Genomic DNA, 21,053 nt, shown 5'->3' with positions numbered 1-21,053 from the left:
CGCGGTGACGTACTTCCGCTATTGCGCTGCTCACACAGCCGTCTGCTACGGGCAAGATTTGTTGACACCGTGAATCCCGCACTCAGCTCAAGCGAACGAAAAATCTAGACCCATGTGTGCGGCGGCCTGGCCTTGCCCTTTCGCGGTGTACGTTGCTGCAGAACTTTGCTATCGGCGGCACGCGACTTTTTATCGGCGGCGAACTCGCAGCCGCACGGGGAGGATCCTGCGCTCGCTCCCTTGGATGCACAGCGCACTGTTTATCCAAAAAGCGCCGTATCAGATGTGGCCCCGCTGGTGCCGGGTCTTATTTTGTGGCGGCGGCATGTGAAAAAGACATTTTAAACCGATACAGAACCCGTGCACAAAACACCAGTTCAGCTTGGGGCGACGCGTGGTGGAGAGCGGCAACGTTGGCAAAACATGCTCCGGCTTTTGAGCTATCTAGCGCTGGAGCGAGCACCATTTCTTCGACAATATCAAACATCGGTTGCCCTGGCAACAAGGCACAAACCGCTCTAGAAGTCAGTTACGGTTGCGTGATCCCGGTTCAGCTTGGGGCCCCACCTCGCGGCATATGGGCACTGCAGGCATACTACTCACTCCCATTTGGAAGTGCGAGATGCGTTTGGCATTACAGGAGGCGATGGTGTGTGTGTTGTGGACGCCTTTGTTTCGCGATGAAATGCGACGGTGTGCTTCTGCGGGTGGATAGTGCTTCCCATGGTCTGGATTATCTTTCTCGAGCGGCGTACAACTCAACCTCGCATGGGGTATGTGCAGTGTGCGTGGCTAAAAGCCATCTCGGCTTGTGCGCCAGAGTTAAGTGACTTGCTGTTCGTCCCCGCAAACCGCGCGCGAGGTGAGTGCCGAATTTACGAGGGGCAGGAGGAGGCAACCCATCGTCTGTCAGTCGCGGTTCGGACTTGCAACGCATGTTGTGACGTTGTGTTCGTTCGAAACACATCTCTGGATTGTTTGGAAGTTGAATAAAATGTATGCGTCAAACCCGGGCATTCGGCTCAGGGCGTTCTCTGCGATTGCAAGAAAGAAGTGCCACGGGGCTTCAACGCTTTCTTTATGGAACGTACTCAAGTAAGAGAATATCAATGTCGTGTTAGGGCCGTTTTGCATTCAATACAAACGGTTAAGCGCTTGTTTGCACTTGTTTCGTTTGTTGTAAAATGTCCAAGCACTCCGGCACTCCACTGGCAGAGCAGCCGGCGAGCCGCCGCTGAGCAGACGACTCATCTCGTTGCCGGAAGTGCGTGAAAAAGCCGCCCAATAGCAGGATGTCTAGCTCATGACGAACATCTGGGAATCGATGATGTAGACATGTGAAGATGGCGGCGTCCAAAAACACGAAGGAAAGGGTGAGAAAAAAACGACAAACTTTGCAACAAAAGTGTGAGCTTTCCACTGCGCGTAAAAGAGTAATACTTGGCACAGATGATGTTGACGGCCCAATCTAACGATTGCGCTAGTCAATTTATTGTGCTCAAAACGCCTTTCAGGGCCCCTTTAACTGGTGTACTGCATGGCGAGAGATGAACCGAAGCAATACAGGAACAATACCCTTCCGGGCGAGGTTACAGCACAGGACTCCAGAAGAGCGAGAGCATGGCATCGCTGCTCCAAAACGAATGAATTTCGCGCTCGGAGGCACCCCGTATTTATGCCCGATGAGCTAACGGTCAAACAGTTCTCCTAGTGCTTTTGCGCTCGACCCGAACACAGTACAGACACACAACACTCCTTCAAAAGTTGGTGAGGGGCCGGAAGCAGCGGTGCTATCTGAGCCTGAGAGAGGGGGGAGAGATCTCGGCTGCGGCGTCCGCCCCGCCGCGACAAGTTTCAACTCGATCCGTTGGCTGTCGCAGCAATGGCTCCACCCATGCGGGATGTGCACGTAGGGGTAGGCTTTACCACAAAGCACAGGAGCACTCCACGACTTGCAGCATGTGCGAACATGGTAGTTGCGTGCAGACTCGTAACACCATTCATTGCTCCATACTTGCGACCTTGTGCCACCCGCAGTGTTGTTACGGAAACAGCAGCCTCAAGTGGAAATTGAAATTTCTTTCATAAATGATTTTTTTTTCGAAAGCTCCCTGCCCAGTGGAGTAGCAGTGTGGCTTACCTCCGCATTCAGATTCATACGTGAACTCATTTGAGCTTTAATGCCTTTCAGTGAGGTAAACTTACGTGAAAGTTCGCCTTTCCTAAACTCAATCAGCTTGAAAGCTAGCTTAGTCGTTCATTTTCCCCTAAATATTGCGGACGATTATTGTAGCTTAGCCATGCTCGTGGAATTGTTACGTCGTTTGCTAGAAACGAATAAGCGTTTTCAGCCTTATTCATTCCTAAAAGCGTTTTCTGTATGTCCGCACGCGTGCCTATACCGACGAAGCTATGCTCCCGGTTTTAAACTAACACTAACACGAGCTGCTAGTGTTGAAACTGTGAATATATGTTTGAAAGACTAGGGGACACCACTGTTCACTTTTCAAAACTGATGCTTTACTTAATTTAGAATAGATTAGATATTTCGCCACCTATGCAGCTGGCCATAAGAAAAAAGAAACTACTTATCCAGTACACCATAAGCATCTTGTAGGGGGCTACGACTAGCATTGCATGTCGTTTTTTGTGGTGGATAAACCAAGCGCCAATAAAGTTACTAGTACCCCACCCGTGTTCGTGTGGTACTCCTTTTGTTTTAATATAAACAAAACGCGTCATCCCCCCCCCTCCAATCTGAGGTATTAGGAATCACAACGCCACTAAGCACAGTTGCGTCGAATCAAAGGATGCGCATGCGTGCAACGTTATACACATGGTGCCAATTAAACAACGCGCTGCCATGTGGCATTAAAAGCGGTTTTATTTTCTCTCTCTCCTTTTCCTGAAACAAGTGCCATTCACGAATTCGAGTCGTGCATCCAACAAGCTCAGGTTCGACACCACTGCATGGTCTTCGACGAGACGCACAACATGTCAATGATGCGCAGCCTTCTGGCCAGGGCTTTTGATGTCAACTGCTCTGACACTGTTCCGGTGCCAATGAGGCAGGTGCAGAGAAGTAAGTGCGTCAGTTTTTGCATTATAACGAATAAGAACAAAAAACCACAGCTGCCAATTTTATAGCCGCACCCTAACAGATTTCATGGCAAACCCAAGAGATGTGTAGCGCTCGCTGAAAGTCGGGTCTGTGTAAGGTGTATATAGTAGTTGCTTCAGCTTTAATAACTTAATGAAACCAAGCACCTGTGCGAACTTGACACGCGAGTGTTGTGCATTTTCCGCCTCTTAATAACTCGAATACATTGTCGGTGCAAAGGACACGTGTTTCTTTACTCAAGGGGTAATCAGGGCGTCGTACACAATATTCTATCGCAAAGTAAGCGCCTGTGGCGGACTTTGTTTTGTTATTTTTCACGAGTGACTGGAGCGCTCAAGTCTTATGAGTACATTTAAAGGTATCCTGCAGCCCTCGTAGTACTTCTTGTGCTCTCTAAGAGACAATACGGGGCAAGAGAAATGACATTACTGAAATAGGCAGCGCCCGTGCGTTGTACAATGCACACGAGTGTTCAATTCCCCCAACCGGTGTCTAAAATCTCAACCGTCCGTTCCCCATGGCGCCAGCTTCAGGAAACGCGTACGAACGATTAAATGAAATGACGACGGGGGAGGAGGTAAAAAGCAGCTCTGTAGCGACCATAAAGTCGCAGATCCTGTCGTGGCGGCAAGTGAACGAGAAGGCAATCTGCCGATTGGCCCCGGGAGCTCGTGATAAGACCACGGAGTACGCAGATATCGGCTTAGGTCTCCTTGGAGCCACAGAAGCACCAAGTAAAATACGTTTTGAGGAGAGGAATAGAAACTTGCATCACAAGATATGGGCAAGGAGAGTGCATAGAATCGTGTACGTTAAAAGCGTCAGCGCTCACCGAGCTGAGAACTACAGAGCTGATGACATTAGAAACTTTCAGGGCCGTTAGAAAAGAAAGGAAACGGAGGCAGCTAAGTAAGCGGAAAGGATGGCAATGAAGTATATTAAGGTCTGTAAAGCACAAAAGGAAGTATCCAAGAACATTATTACGATAGCACCAAGGAAACTGGGGCGCTTTTTGATGCCCGAGGTGGACGTTTATGGATCGGGACTTGTGTGGGCAACGATTGGCAATAGGACAAGGCGGTAAAAAAGGCACGGAAACAATATCATTTATTTCATTTCATTTATTGCCATTTCAAAAGACCGAAGGCATTACATGAGGGGGGGGGGGCAATAATAAAAGGTTGAATAAAGTACACAGTGAACCCCGAAGAAATCAAGGCACAGCAAAAATCGTTACAAAATTTCAAAATAAAAAAAAAATAATAAAAAAAATCTATGTACAGGGTACACTGAGGCAAGCTGAAAGACAGAGTAAGTTTATACAAAAGCGAGCATATACCATAAAAGAGGAGCTGGGGCAGCAGGGCAGACACATATGCATTCGTTTACAAGATGGAGCAACAGAATAATAATTTATGGAGTACACAATTTTGGAGAGTGGAGTGGGGGTGATTGGCGAGCGATAAAATAGAGAAGGGAATTACTGTATGTAGCGATTAAGTTTATCGCGAAAGGTTGTGCGGTTTGAACAGGTAGCGATTTCGTTAGGCAACTTGTTCCAAAGTATGATAGAATGTAGGAAAAAGGAGTTATTCATAGCTGAAGTGCGACCAGCGATGCGCTCTATTGGGTGACTGTGGTTTAGGCGGGATGCCGTTCTCGGAGGAGGTTTTAGCAAAGGGTGCCTCAGTCGTGGGTGGTAAAAGAAACAATGGAGTAAGCAAAGACGGGAGATGGTTCGACGCGAAGCTAGTGAAGGGAGGGATAATGAGTGTTTAAGGGCACTCACGCTAATGTTGTTAGAATATTGGTTACATATAAAGCGGGCAGCTCGGTTCTGGACAGCTTCTAATTTGTTTGTAAGGTTGGCTTGTGAAGGGTTCCAAATGGAAGAAGTGTATTCGAGCTTGGGTCTGATGAATGTAAGGTAAGCTAGTTGTTTTATGTCCGGAGATGCCGATTTTAGGTTCCTACGTAAGTAGCCGAGAGCCCGTGAGGCGTCTACGCAGATTGGTTCCACATGTTTGGTCCAGGACAGAGAGGAGGTCATGTGAACACCGAGGTCCGGTCGACAGGAACCGAATTAATTTTGTAGGGGTAAGAAGAAAGACTCTTTTTGCGTGTGAATGACAATAGCCTGCATTTAGCTAGATTTAAAGGCATGAGTGAGGAGTCGCACCAATATGAAATCGTATTGAGGTCTTTCTGGAGGTTTTCGGACTCTTCCGGGCTGTGGATGGCCGAATAAACAACGCAGTCGTCCGCAAAAACCCTTAATTTTGTTAGTATGTTACGTGGAAGGTCATTGATGTAGATAAGGAAGAGGAGAGGGGATAGACAGGCACCCTGGGGTACACCCGACAATACATCTGCGAGTGGAAAGTGGCAGTTATTGGCGGTGGTGAATTGTTTCCTGTTTTCTAAGAAATGTTTGATCCAAGAGATAAGGTTAGGGGGGGAGACCCAGGACGGATAGCTTAGCTAGTAGTAGATCATGTGGGACACGGTCAAATGCTTTGGCGAAGTCCAGAAAGATGGCATCCACTTGGAGGTTGTTATCCATTTCGTGGAGAACGTCATGGGTGAACTCTGCTAGCTGGGTTTCGCAAGATAGTAGTTTGCGGAAGCCATGTTGATGCGGGTAAAAGAAGTTAATAGAGTCTAGGTGAGTCATAATACTAGTGGCTATGATATGCTCAAGTAGCTTGCATGGTATGCATGTCAGTGAAATCGGACGATAATTGGAGGGCATTGCACCATCACCGGACTTGAAGGTAGGAATAATTTGGGTTTTTTACCAGTCGTCTGGTATGTCACCTGTTTTTAACGATTGAGTGAATATTACGCAGAGGATCTCGCTAGACAATTCTATGGTACCTTTAAGTAGTTTGCTATTGATAAGGTCACAACCGGCGGAGGAGGAGAGCTTGAGAGAGTTAATCAATTGAGATATGCCCTCAGGAGAGATTAGTATTTCAGGCATTGGCTGGGGCGAAGGATGCGAGACTGGTAGGGTGGGAGTGGTAGGATGGTCCGCAAAAACCGACGCGAAATTATTATTAAATGTTGAAGCACACTGGTCTGGACTTACAGGATTACCATCTGAATTGACTAGTTCGATTTGGCTGGGTTAATATTTTGAGGACAGGGTACGCAAAATTTGTTGCGATTAGTTTGGAGCACTGAGAGCAGGTCTGTGGAGAAAAACTGGCGCTTAGCAGCAGCCACTTCGTTGAGGTACTGTTTGGAACTAATGTAGTATTTATCCCATGCCTCAGGGTTGTTGTTAGACTTGGCTCGCCTATACAGACGTTTCTTCCGGTTAAGCAGGGCTTTGAGGTGTTTGTTAAACCATGGGTTGTTGGAATCTGTGGTAATGAGTATGGAGGGTATGTACCTATTTTTAAGGTTAATCAGCGTAGTCTTGAAAAGCTCCCACTTAGCGTTGACAGAGTGGGTTAAGTGGATGCTTTGAAAGTTCTCAAGGGAGTGAGCAAGCCCGGAGTTTATCACTTCGAAATTAGCCCTTTTGTAGTCTGTAATTAACTGCTTCTTAGGGGATTTTTCGGTCACAGGTGAAGCTAAGGAAATGTGGAGTAGGTTGTGGTCACTGAGGCCTGGGTGAGCAGTCACATTCGAGATGTCATCTGGGCATGATGTGAGTAGAAGATCTAGAGTGTTGTCACCCCTAGTAGGGCGTGTGATGGACTGATGAAGGTTGAAGTCTAAAGTTATATCGCCGAAATGATAAATGGGGGAATGCGGAAATCTACTTTTAATTGCAGTTAATGATTGACAAAGGTGATCACTGAATAAAGGGGAACTGTCTGGGGGCCGGTAACAGACTCCGAAGACCGATTTGGATGATGAAGGTGATATGCAAATCCATGTTAGTTCTATGTTTACTTCGTGGGTAATAAGGAATGATGATAAGGTATTCCTGACGGCTACAAGGACGCCCCCTCCTCTTCTCTCCTCTCGATCCCGGCGAAAAAGCTTAAAGTTCATGCTTGGCGGAAGTATTTCAGCATCAAGGATGTCTTTGTGAAGCCACGTTTCTGTTAGCGCAACAACGTCGGCGTCAATGTCGTCGATGAAACTGTGTAGCTGGGCGCGTTTTGGAATTATGCTTCTGATGTTAGTATAAGCAATGTTTAACTGAAAATAAAATGGTTGGAAGGTTCTGTTAGTGGTGATGGGTGATGTCGGAAGCCGTCATTCCTTATCAATTTTTCTACCTTCCACACTGCTCACGGTGCTGCGAGCGGGTCGATTGCTATCAACAACGCTGTCCGAGAGGGGATCATATGAGTAGCATTTGTTACCAACGTGAAGTTTGTCGACATTAAGTAAGAATGCACATGCCTGGGGACGGATGAACTTCAGCAGTTCAGAACGGGCAATGCGCGTCGCAGGGGCCAAGTCTTCCCGAATAGCGAAGTCGGTGGCCTTGAGTTTGCGTCCACATGCCAGGATATTTTCCTTGGTTTTAAAGGGGGCAAGCTTGCTAACGACCGGACGGTTTTTGTTCGGCGTGAATTTACCAACTCTGTGGGCTCGCTCAATGCTGTTTGTGTCGAGTTGAAGCCCTAATCGCTGAGAACAAAAGGTTTGACTAGACTGCTCGGATTCTTTCCAAGTTTCTTTTGGGTTGTCGGTGAGTCCGAAGTAAAGTAGGTTGTTGCGACGCATGCGGTTGTTGGTGTCAGTGTGGGCGGCTTGGAGGGTTTCTATATCTTTCTTAAGCTTTTGGTTTTCGTGGGATGTGGGTGGGGGAGAGAGGTTGGATGAGGCAGCATCGAAAGCGGAAATACGATCTGACAAGATGGAAATTAGTTTTGACTGGTTTTCTTGAGCGGCCTTAAGGGCTTCTAAGTCAGCTTGGATAGTCGACAAAATTGAGAGAATTTCTGTTATAGCATCGGTAAATTCTGTATAGCATCGGGATTTTGCTCAACATCGCCTGATAGGAGTAGGATCAGTGCACTAGCTAGCTGCAGGGCACACATGTCACAGCACAGGTTCAAGAGCTTTCGCCAGTTAAAGTCGTAGGGGTACGACACCGCCACAAGGAAACGATTGCTTCTCCTAAATTCTTTAGAAAATTTGGAGTAACCAACCTGAAACGTTAGGAGCGGCGTCAGCATACTGCGGAATGCGGTGTCGTGCCCCGGGCTCTTGGCGGCTTTCCGGAGTTTAAGTAGGCTCGTGGAATTCGGGGAGGCTGACGTCACACGGCTAACGTAGTCATAGAATATAACGTAGTCATAGAATCCCAAAGTGTCTGTCCAACCCGGAATGATAAGATAATCCTGAGAACTGGGCTTTCCGGGTCATACAGGATGGCATGGGTTAAGCGCTAAAAAAGACGGATTCATGCAAGGCGAAAGACAAGCGATATCAGACAAACAAGGCTTTCGCTTAAACCCCCCCCCACCCCACCACGGGTTTGTTCAGGGGAAGCCGTAAAATCCGGTGAAAATTTCTAGATAAGCGGAGTTTCGAGTTGAGCGAGTTGAGGGAGATTTTAAAGAAGGCGATTAGTCTTAGTAGGCAAGAAGCAGCGAAGCCGTGTTAGGGGCGTCGCAACGGTAGCTAGCTCCAGCGTATAATCGATAAAATACGAGGTAGTTGTTCAAACGGTTCAACAGTAGCAGTTTATGCCTCGACCTAAGCTGAACGTAGCGAAAATAAACAGGCATTTGTGATACCAGACACTTTATCGAATGATACTATCAATCACGCCAGGTGTCCTTACCCCGTTGAACTCAGATATATCGAAATAGCGGTTAAGTCTAATCTTTTTCTCGCCGTGCATTCACCTCCCATAGGCGCTATGTATTTGCCCCATTTATATCGAAACTTTTTTTCGGGAGACCGCAAATATCAGGAAATCTTGACAGAGAAGTCCGCTATAGGCAGCTGATAGAACGCATCGTACATGGTCGTGAGCTGCAAATTTACGATGAGTACGCGCTGTATAACGCCGATTTCCCCGTTGCCGGAATGCTGTCTGCCGCCTACATCGTTGAGGTAGCTGTGGACGGTGCAGCTAATCATGCGGACGAAGAGGAGCCTCGAGAAGTTTCTACAATGGCTGAAACAGGAAACATGCTGCGCCTGCTTCGCAACAAGGTAGAATGTAGCGGTGGCGACCAACAATTGATGAAATGCATTGAGCACAGGCAGTTTTCATCCGCAATAATAAAATATTGCTTTACCTGCGAAGAGTTTCGCCTTTATCACGAAAGTTCCCCTGTGCAGCGGAGATTTTGTTACCGGCACGAACTCTTCCTTCAGTGACCTGGCCGCAAAGCTTCGGCATTTCGCTCAACTCGAAACTCCGCTTATCTAGAAATTTTCACCGGATTTTACGGCTTCCCCTGAACAAACCCGTGGTGGGGTGGGGGTTTAAGCGAAAGCCTTGTTGTCTGATATCGCTTGTCTTTCGCCTTGCATGAATCCGTCTTTTTTAGCGCTTAACCCATGCCATCCTGTATGACCCGGAAAGCCCTTGGCGTCCATCCACACATATCACTTCGTAAACAAACGCGTGCTATGGAACGCCTCGCTGTCCATACTGCCAATTAACTCGCACACTGGCTGCACCGAGCTTTCCTCTGAAATCGTTAAAGAAAACCGTAAATACACGAGCAGCTGCTTTGATGACTGGCTCTCTCACTCCGAAAAAACTGACCAAAGACCAAGAGCGCCACACGCTTCTACGACACGTGGAGCCTCCGAATGCACCAGCGAGTGCTTGAGAAATGTAGGGGATGACTTAGCTAGCAAGGCCAACTGGTTAGGGTTATAAATTAAATATTCAATTGCATGGCTAATTGTTAAGTAATTGAAAGAAAAAATATAAAGGTTGCCAGCAAAATAGTCCCACCGGAGATATGTCGACGGTGGACGTGAAAATAGCGCTGCTGGAGAGAGTACACACGTATTAATGACGAATACGTCCTAATGACGAATGCGCCAACCTGTCCCGCCAACGTGTCCAAAAGAGGTGCGCGCCTTGTGGGGAGTCAATGCAGAAGGAGAAACAAAGTAAATCCTAGGCGGACAGAATTAATCAGGAGCCCTTCACCACGGCGCGCCGCATAATCCACGTGTAGCTTCGGCGCGTTACATTCCACAATAAAAAAAGATCAGTTTTGATGCAGGAAATTCGCGGTGCACTGGCGTGGATGGCCTCCTTACCGCAATGCCACGCCCCTAGCATTGCCTATAGTAGCTCGGGCTCCTATACGCTTTAATAATAATGGCGTCTCAACAATGATGGCGCCCTAATAATGGCGTCACAAACCAATGGCACTGCCGTGTAGCGCTATTCCTTTCTTGTGTTTAAATGCGAAAGAACGAGTAAACTCGGTTGGTCGAAAACTCGACGTCCCTGGCATTAAAAATCGCCGACGGCTCGGACTGAAAAAACGAGGCAGTTGTGTTGAAAATTCAGTTGTAGTTGGGTCGGCGGGATTCGAGCCACGGACTACCGAAATGAGACTGACACGCGTGCCCGTGACCACCAAGGCTTTGTGAGTATAGATGCATAAAGAGTAGCCTTGTGATTTGTTTGTGGATGTAGAGCGTGTGTTGGAGGCCTACGCGAGGATGCTTATAGCAGAAGTGGCAATTAGGCAAGTATCAAAGTATGTTCCCGCTAAATTTCCTTGTGCATCGCGAGACAACGCAGGTATGTGCCGAGTCATTGTGACGGAGAGAAGAAAAAGGCGTAAGGGGCAAGGGGTAGAGCCGGACCTAGTGGATCTGTTCTGGCCGCAGGTCTCAGATGTACACTAACCTACACACTTTGAGCACGCCGATTAGAGAATTAGCCTTAGGCGAGTAGCAAAGTACGCCCCCGCAAAATGTCCTCTGTGTGGCAAGGCGAATGCGGGCATGTGCCGAGTCATAGTAGCCGAGAGAAGACGCAAATAGGGAGGGACGATAACAGTGATGAGATAACATATGCACGTTGGGAATTTATGCTTTCGCAATCAATGCGTCTGAAGTAGTGCTTAATTTTATTAATGCGAAGCACGCGCTCTGGAATGCTTCGCAGTCACGTGGGTGTAGCTGCCGTTTCCGCTACACACGTCGGAGAACGCCGGCTTTCAAGTCATTCATGGGCCATTCAATGCTTTCGCGTTCGATTTCAGGTCACAGGATGCGGCAGTGCAACGAAACCATAGCCGCTCGGCTGTACTCCTACTGCGCCGTCGGATTTTACGCCGAAGTGGAAGGATTGCAGCTGAACCACACCAACAAGGCCGTTTGCCAGTACGCACTTTCCCTTGCGTTATCAAGACGTGATATGCTTTTAACGTACAAAGCTCGTCGTCAGCATCTTGGAGTTCCTGCATGCGTGGGAATTTACGAGAACCAGGGCGTCGAACCGTTAAGAGCACTGGGCTGGTTCCAGTACGATGGAAACAGAAAGAATGGACTCATCACTTTCACTGTCTGTATCACTGAACACTACAGAGGTGTGGGTGTCGTATGAAAGTCCAAAATCACCCGAGAAATTATGCTCGGACTTTGACATTCCCAGCGCCTCTTGGTGCCATCTCTCAGCCTTAGATTTGAACCTTTTAGCATTACCCATAAAGTTGGCAGGGAAATATTACTTAAGTAGAATACGAAATGGGTCCGCTATATCGAAAAAAACATGTGGGCAGCCACAACTGAACGCATTCCGAATAATATTGGTTAAGTAATGGTATGACACTGAACAATGTAACGAATAGGACTTGCGAGAAATATCAGACCGTGTCGCAGATGCCCCATGAGCTCGCGAAAGGGTGGCGAGTAAAGGGCTCTTTGAGGGTACGCAGCCGTGTGTTCAGAAGTCTGTGTTCAGAATTTGCAGTCTGTGTTCAGAACCCCCAACCGTCGGTTCGGTAAGAGTCTAAAGATTCTAAAGAATCTAAAGATCCTAAACAGAGACCAAATAAAGTTCACCGACGCTCACTACGGGGCCATTTTTTTCCCGTAATATAGATAGTCCCTGTGCTGCAATAAGTGCGTTAACCGGTAATCGTTTTTTTTTTTTTTTGTGGTTCAGCTTTAATTAGGATTCAGCCTACCGGCAAAAATATGAGTTATGGTTCACTTCTGCCATTAATAACGATTCAGCTTTCGATTATGATTTCGGCTCAGGTTGAGTGGTGGTTTGACACGCTTACGCGGCAAGAGCGGGGCATGACGAATTTACCACGTTAAGTACGCTTCCAGAAAAGTTACACTGGGCGTAGAATATTACGTGAGACTGTGCGCGTGGCATTCACCAACTGCACGCCTTCTGCTGCTTGGTATGTACTTTTTACAGTGAAGGCGGGCCAGTTCGTGGCAGCATTTTATTCCCTGCCTAATTTTTCAGGCCATTGATATTATGTGTCCGACTGGCTGACTGACTGAACGATTTATAAACGCATAGCCGACACTGCTGCACACGGCGAAGTTTCTAGAGTACATTGATATCGAAGCGCAGGGGCTCACAGGCTAAATTCTTGAATTGCATTTTGAGGAATTTTTAAGAATAAGGTCGAAAGGGCTGATTTTTTTTTTTGTTTTTAGTAGTCGCATCTCATGCTTAGGTTTCGGTAAGTGGATTTGCCTTTTCTGACGAAGGCAAGTCCACTTGCCGAAATGTAAGCAAACTTAGCCGGGTCACGGGAAGGTGGTTCCAATGGGAGCTCTTTGTGGGCGCAAATGAGTGGAAACGAAGATTTGAAAAGCCCAACACCAAGCGGCAAGCCCCATCACAGATGAATTCTGATTCCCATATATTCCCTGGATCCCTTCCCGTCATAAAAAATGCTTCACGGGGCGAGCGGACGGCAAAAAAAGCCGAGTATTTCGCATTCGATAAGCCAGCTGTATGTTTTGTGCACAGAATTTCGCAGTGTTTCGCTGATACCTAAACTGAGCTTAACTTGAATTTTTAGTTCACTTTGTGGCCGAGGAAGCAGGGTTTTTAGTGCGCATTGTGCGTGCGTGTAATTTTTAATTCCCTTTATGGCCGAGGAAGCAGAATATATAGTGCGTATTGTGCGAGCGTGTGTGTGTGGGGGGGGGGATTCTCGGTTACGCTTCATACACGCACACATAGACGCAAGAAGACGTTTGTTAGGGGTCTCACACTAAAAATTACGGAAATGCAGTTGTCAAAACAAGCTAGGCAATAAATACATACGTTGTATGTTGGCTTCTTTCAGCTTCATCGCGGAGTTCCAGAACTGCACGAAGGACGCATATAGCGAATCTGGTTGCAATGACAACAACAAGATCAAGCCAGCCACCCTATTTTTCGACCATGTACTAATTAACAGATATGCAGGCATTTGTGGCATTGTTGTTGTACGGCCCACCGTAGTATCGACCACAACACAACCCCCTACCGGTCCGGTCCCCATCGAACCAACCGGAATTGGAAAACCGGGACAACCATGCGGCCCGGGAGGTCCATGCGGTCCGGGAGGGCCTTCAACACAGTGCAACTTGAAACCAGGAGAGCCCGGAGCCCCCGGTGGGCCCGGAGGCCCTGGTGGGCCTGGAGGCCCCGGAGGACCCTTTGGACCGGGTGGTCCGATGGGTCCCGGTGGCGACGGTGGCCCGCGTCCAGGAGAACCAGGAGGTCCAGGAGGACCCGGAGGACCCGGCGGACCGGGAGGACCGGGAGGACCTGGTGGGCCCTTGGGGCCAGGAGGACCCGGAGGTCCAGGAGGACCCAAACCGGGAGAACCCGGAGGATTTGGAGGTCCCGGAGGGCCCGGTGGTCCCGGCTGCGTTTGCGAACCTAGTGAGTCTCGTAACCAAAGCTTTTGTGCGGAACAGTACTAAGCTGAGGCACTAAGTTCCCTCATTCTTTTTGCAGTTACGTATACATTAACAACCACCGCAAGTACGACAACTACGTCGACTACCATACCGCCAACTCTTTCGACTAAGCCTCATTCAACCACAACAACCACTGAGCCACCCACGACTACTACTCTAACCACGACGACAGAGAGTGCAGTCACCACAACGGAGGTTTCCTATACTACGACGACTCCAAGTGTCTCCTCAGCCGCTATTTCGGAGACAACCTGTCTTGTTATCAACACTTCGTTCGTATATCCTGACGAATGCCAAAAGAAAGAGCTGCTTCGGCGATTCTTCACCTGTGGGATAACGTTCCAGACGAATCTGGAGCTGCAGGAGGACGCTTGCAAGTGAGCGCAGGATTCTATTATCTACCATACCCTAGCGAAGAAGCAGTTTTTAGTACAGGAAAAAAAATATATTGGGTGCCCTACAGCTGTCTCCTCCTTTCCAATATGCAAAGAAAGCTTTTCTTTCATTACACTTAAGAGGCACCCTGAAAATCTTACTGCCACGGTAAAACCCTCCCATTTTAATTTTATGACATAACGAAGAGTTAACCCACTAATAACAATAGGGCAGGCGAATAATTCTTTAGTCTATGAATTACGGATCGGGTAGACTCCCGAGAAGAACCACAGTCTGTCACAGACGCTATAGGATGTCCAGAACGAGTCATCAAAGAAGTTCTCCGAGTGGCGGATCGCCGCGCAAGGAAACACGGCTGCTAGGGCAGCTCGCTCTTTCCCCTATCCTCAGCGCTGTTCCGGAACGTTGTCCTTTTCGGGTGCCTGTTATTTTGCTTACGGTGTTCCGCATTCGTTCTTGTGTGGCAGCGCTAGCCTCCTGCATTTTAGCAGCATAACGGCGTTGGTCAGCCTCGCTGCGCTCCTAGCACTCAACCTTGATTAGTTTAAGGCGGGGAATTTTGGCGGGCATGTAGCTCCTCGAGAGACATGTGTGATAAATTTTTGTCATCACATTCATTGGCTTATCTTCTACTGCAGGGTGACGGCCTGTCCCCATTGATCTTGTGCAGCCCCGGTCCCTTTGTTACCCCCGAGTTTTCTTATTCTATCCATCCTTTGATCTCCTATACTTTCCTTCTCTCGGTAATCACCCTGGTGGATCCCGATTGATGTTTCTTGGCATTCCATGGCCAGCTTGGCATTCCATGGCCAGCTTTTTTCTCTTTCAGTAACGCTACTTTCCTGCCCTCAAGTGCTACTCCCCTCGTTCGTTCCATTGTTTCGGGATGACATCACTTTTCTCTCCAGGTATTCAGTAAGGCGCAGTATCCATTGGTTGCACGCCATTATTTCGAGTGACTTGAGTAGGCTACTGTTCATTATTTCAGAGTGCTGAGCGAATGCATTGCCGCTCATACCAATTGGCTTATGTGGTTAAGTGTTACCATGGTAAACGGCTTGTGCACAACCAAAAGTCTGCCGATAGGTGTGTGATACTTAAGCTGCTTGACATCATCCTTAGAAATGAGGATTATTATGGAATTTTTACAGCTAGTGGTAGCCTTCAAAAAATACGCTTGGAAGCTTTTATTCCCCTTACTTAGGTGATCTACAGTTATTTTGAGATCTACCTTCTTCCTTCACGGTTGGTTGAGCGAAGCCGTCCTCCCGGCTCCCCTCCTCTTACCGCTATACTAATACTAACCCATGGTCAGAAGTCGTTGACCATTGACATTGGCCTCAGACGTACCTTTCGTTGGATCTTTGTCATCGCATACGTCCGGCAGCCATCCATCGGAGCCAACTTTCTGGGGCTCTGCAAACTGCTCATTAACATGCAGCACAGCCATACCTTGAACTCCAGGACGAGCTTAGCCGTGCAAGGCATTTGTCGTCGAGATCAACCACTCCGGATCCTTCAGATGCACACAAGCGTTACCGAACCTTGGTCAAGTGTCCTTGCCGAGTTTCCGGACGTCCCCGACCACCAACTTTTCAGTCATCGGTCCCGCACGGTGTGGCGCACCACTTTCTCGCCAATGGTTCACCCTTGTTCGCCCGGGCTCGCCGCCTCGCCCCGGATCGACTCGTCAGATCTCGTTATGCCTGGCCCAGTATCAACATCGACGTTCGTCGCTGGTCGCCTGCTTAACTCAGCTGTCAGCAGTCTAAGGTGCATCACCATACTGCGAATCCACTTGGCACATTAAGAGCACGCAACAATTCCAATTCATCTCGCAGCTTTTCCCCTTCCTTTCGAACAACTTTACGCCATCCTCTTTAGTTACCTTTCAGTACTGTCTTCAGGCCTAACGTTTAGCGCACAGTTCACAAAATAACCGTTCCGGTAATTCAGTATCTCATCCATGTGGTGCATATTATTAGTACCAGTTTCACCTCTGAATTCATACGGACCACCTTTGCCAGTAGCTAGCTTATTTGCTTTTAAGCTTCCTTCTTTAACGTTCCTTCAACTTTTGCACGTTGCACTAACCTTGCTTCGGTTAATAAATTTCGACAGCGCCGCCAGTTCGACTTGATCCACCGTTCTTGACACTTTCGTAATCCTGCGTTTTCCTAGACTATACCCTGGTCCTGTCGCTAGTGTCGCCATTTGGTATGTCTGCGCTCCCTTCATTCGCTACGGTTAAAATGGCCATTGTGGTCTCAACGATGATTCTTAGCTCCTAAGACCCATGACTGGAAGTTGTCTCCTCCCTTACCCTAGTTTTATGAATTCCCTTTTGAGGTCTAGCCTCACTCTGCCTCTCACAGATCTGCAATCGGCGCTCTTGATCTCGACATCCTGCATAATACTTAGATTGCTACTTAGAATGAAGGACGATTTCATTTTTAGCTTCACCATTGGGACGTTCCCATGTCCATTTCCTATTCCTTCGTTTACTGGAGATTGTATTCATTAGCTTCGGGTTATTTCTATCCGCCAATCCAACTAATGTATCGCTAGCAATCACCATTCTGTGACGAGCTCTATTCCCTTATTCGTTACCGATTCAATAGCCTCGTAGAAACTGTCAACGACATCCCCATCGTAGGTCAACCTTGGTGTGCAGCTTTGCACTATATTTAACCAGTTCTTTGTTTTGCTTTATCGCAACAACTGTGAACAAAATCCAACCTCCGAAGATTTCCCCACGCTGCTCGGTTTGAAAGGCAAATTGCCACCCTTTCTGGTACTTTCTGAGTTACTCCGTGGAAGTTGGTAGAAACACCGTGAAATCGTCGGAAAGTAGTGAAGAATGCTTGTCAAAGTGCGTATTTTTCCCACGGGAGGGCGGTGGAGGGGGGGATTAAAGCCGTGACAGGCGTATACCAAGTACACTGTAAAAAATGGTCAATTTTACGGAGAAAGCGGCTGGTAAAATGTTGCCGGACACATTTCCGTAATTTAGACAACGGAAAGAATTTTATGAACGGACATTCCGTAGTACGGAAAGGCCGTAACAAAACAAACACTCCGTTTCAAAAAGCACGTCTTTCCGTAATTGATAGAAACTTCATAAAAGAAAAAAAAATACTTCGACGAGGAATCGAACCCGCGTCGTTGATCGAACGGGCACGACGCTCGAGACCACTGCACCACCGCATGCACGAACGCTGCACTTGTGCCTAACAACCTGTATACTACATGGATGCCCACCCTGCGTGTGCCATACATCGGTGTTTACTAGCTGGCTTACAGATTTCCTGGCTGATAAAGTGCGATTTCTTAAATAGCGCTTGCGCAGTAAGGTTCCGCGAAGCCCCCACAATAGTTGATCGCCATCAACTCCGCTGTTTCAAGAAAGCGCTCGCAAAAATGTGTGTGACTGGCTGCGACTGCGATTTCATACTGCATTAATAGTGCTTGCTGTGCTTTGGTTTTAAGCTTTAGGTGAAATACTTCGACCGATATTGATTCCTTAAGAAGTAAATTACCTTCCGCAACTCTGCTTCTGCACGCAAATGACCTTATATTTTCTACAAGTGCGCCGGTCATACACGCATGTGCAGTTTGCAGGTCCGGGCCAGCGACGTCGCCGGAGCGTCGTAAAGACAAGATACAACGCTCGTGTTCAGCGGTATGGGCCTCATGGTCCTCACTAAGTTTGCTACACTTTAGACACTAACGAAACAGAGCCGCATTCATTACGACACGAATGTTGTCGGGGCGCAGTTTTCGCTTGTCAATCAATTCCCGACGATCGACACGACAATATATTTCTTGCAGTTATTAATGAACTGATCTGTTTTCTGCATCATACAGAGGAAACGCCCGTATTTTGCAAAGCAGAAAAAGATCCGTTTGACGTGAAACGGAGAGAGCATCCGTATACTGAGAGACGGAGCGCACTTCCGTTAAATTTCGGGTATTTTCTTTGTTCTGCATCAAACGGAACACGGCTCTGTTTTATTACGGCCATCTGGTCCGTTATTTGTCCGTAAAATTACGGATTTTTTTTTTTTACGGTGTACCGCGGGATGCCAGCTTAATTTTGATGTTCACGTAACATGTACGTCTGCAATCTTTATTCGAGGAACTTGTCCTTTTGGACGCCGACATTGGCCGCCACTCTTGTGCACTGTGGCGAAGCGGACTTTCGGCGACTTTTTTTTTTTTTTCGAATAGCCAAAAAAAAAAAATCCGCGGGAGAGGGTTCCTTCATAAGTACAATGAACGCAGCACGTGCGCTCGCGTTCATTGCATTAGCAAGACATTTTGATGAACCTTCTATATTTGAGGTATTCCTTTGCTGGCATGTCTTAACGCCAGCAATCTTTTCTACAAGATGCAACGCACGGATTCTTTCTCTGGAAGAGACACTGCCAGACATCGCCATTTCAAATTTAACGGGTCAAAGCTGCAACCAGGCGACGAGGCGCCGAATTTTGCAGGGATAAACAAAGAACATGCACGGTTGCTCTACGTCAGCATCGGAATTAAGCAGGCATCTCGCGGTGGTTGACATACGTGTGTCACGGCTTTAACCCCCTTCCCAGGCCCCTTTGGAGTGTGCATGGCATAACCTGCAGGAGATGCGGAACCAGAAAATATTCCCTTCCGTTACCGCTTTTATTAAGCCCAGTGTATGCGTAATTAGATATGGGTAACAGCAACAACACATCAATTTATATTCTCTTCACAATCGCAATAACATCCTCATACTGAACAGAATACTACAGATACTCAGCATTGCTCTGAAGAAAAGGGCAGGGATCGTTCTAGGGACATGGCCTAAAAGCGAAAAAACTTGTACTACTCTGTCTAGAACTCGACAGAGACAACCGTACAAAGAGCAGCCCTGTTTTGCGTTCTTATTTTTCTATTTCACTGACTCTCTCATCCACTAGCACTACCCCTGTCGCGCCGCATTTGGAACACCTCGAAATCCATCACACTTTTGGACCTCGTACTCCTCGACTGTATGGTCATTATGCTCCTCTTCGTTAATTTCCTTATGAAAAACCTTGTTGTAGTCCTCACGCAGTCACAGCTAGTGCTCGTCAAACTCTAGTTGCCTGTCCGATAATAATCTACTCATATTGTGTGTTGTGTTTCCTTTGCTTCATGTCTACGTCTTTTTTTCGTTGGTTTTCCCGAGCTTCAGATCAAATAGTTTTTTTTCGCGCTAAAGGTACACTTGAAATTTGAAGGAGAATTTTCTGGGTGGACCGAAAGTGCGCACACTCGGCTTTTTTTTGGCGTCTCTACAGAAAAACGGTTTACCAAGGCGAAAAAAAAAAACAAACCCGCAACCTTATCTCAGTAGCGTCACACCTTAGATACTGAGCCATCACAGCGGTTCTTTCGCCCATAATGCAGAAGCCGTCGGGCAGACAGCCGTACAGCGAGATAGCTACAAGCAGGTCAGAACCCAGATAAGATCTGCTTCGCGAGTGAAGCTCCAGGATACTGCGCGCCAGGAAATGGCAGCATGCGTTTGCATCCTTTCCTTTGTTGTAGGGTTCAACGCTAACAATCCTTTTATCGGCGATAGTATTTCTTAGGCTACTTAAATGTCTTTGTCGGTCTTTCAAATTATTCGTTATATAGGCGAAACCTTACCAAACTACGAAGTGTGGTAGCATGCTTCACACTTAGCATCTTTTAGCAAGAAGAATGCATCCGCCATATGAGGTAAAACCTACGTTCATGATTTACCAGCGCAAATTAAACGGGACGAGAAAGGAGTACACAACACGAGCGCTTGTTGTGTACTCCTCTCTCGTCCCGTTTAGTTTGCGCTGGTAAATTATGAATGTATACCAACTAGCCCAGTTCTCGACCTTGTGAAACCTACGCACCTGATACCATCAGCATTCATTTAATTTTAAAATAGGCGTGAACTTGATTTTGGCAATATTGTCACGAAGCCAAGGACGACGCAGTTTCTTGAATTAGAAACAAGTTTATTGAGCGAACTTGTGCTACCCCTAACAACTCAAAAGAATACAAAGGCGGCGAAGCAGCGGTCAACAAAGTGACTAGCACAGGCGAGTGTCGTCGAATGAATGCCGCGGCATCTGCTCTGCAGGCTTTTATCTTTCGGCGCAAGTGTTTCTGGAAACGTCGATTCACATCCAGAACATTGTAGATCGCAGAAGATTATTCTGGACTAGTGGCGTTAGGGCGAAACAGTCTGCTTATCTGAATGTGATAGCCCGTGCGGCATAAAAGTAAAGAATGTAAGACGCGCTTCGTTTGGAACGCAGATAACACAGCCGGGCGGGGCCCGGCAGTAAAAACAAACAATAAATAATCAAACCCATACATGGTTCGCGGCATTACCCCCCCTCTAAGAGTGCATCGACCCGATGCTAAAATAAAACACTGTCCGAACGAACAACAAAAAAAGTTCGTCATCTTGCATAGTAAGGTTTCAAGCGAACTACGTGGACGACTTCGGGCTGCGTGCGTCGTCGTGATGTTCCGGAATCACCATCGGGGATCACCTCGTAGGTAAGTTGGCCGACACGTCGTAGAATCTGGTAGGGTCCGAAATACCGTCGCAGAAGCTTCTCACTTAGTCCGCGTCGACGGATGGGAGTCGAAACCCACACGCGATCCCCAGGGTGGTACTCGACGTCTC

General features: G+C 47.5%; 1 protein-coding gene across 1 annotated transcript in view; it reads left to right on the top strand.

The window, feature by feature from the left end:
• Positions 1 to 21,053, top strand: part of LOC144161322 (uncharacterized) — a 172,320-nt gene that overhangs the window by 126,664 nt on the left and 24,603 nt on the right. The window contains exons 17-20 of the mRNA XM_077692103.1: positions 2,916 to 3,082; positions 11,287 to 11,407; positions 13,345 to 13,928; positions 14,004 to 14,343. Of these exons, the coding sequence (XP_077548229.1) occupies positions 2,916 to 3,082; positions 11,287 to 11,407; positions 13,345 to 13,928; positions 14,004 to 14,343 (1,212 nt within the window). The remainder of the gene's footprint in view (positions 1 to 2,915; positions 3,083 to 11,286; positions 11,408 to 13,344; positions 13,929 to 14,003; positions 14,344 to 21,053) is intronic.

This window comes from Haemaphysalis longicornis, unplaced genomic scaffold (genome assembly GCF_048455015.1).
Source record: "Haemaphysalis longicornis isolate Haplotype H1 unplaced genomic scaffold, Haemaphysalis longicornis Haplotype H1 scaffold_1, whole genome shotgun sequence".
NCBI lineage: Eukaryota > Metazoa > Arthropoda > Arachnida > Ixodida > Ixodidae > Haemaphysalis > Haemaphysalis longicornis.
The sequence above is the reverse complement of the archived record's forward strand: the minus strand, read 5'-3'. Positions and strand labels throughout refer to the sequence as shown.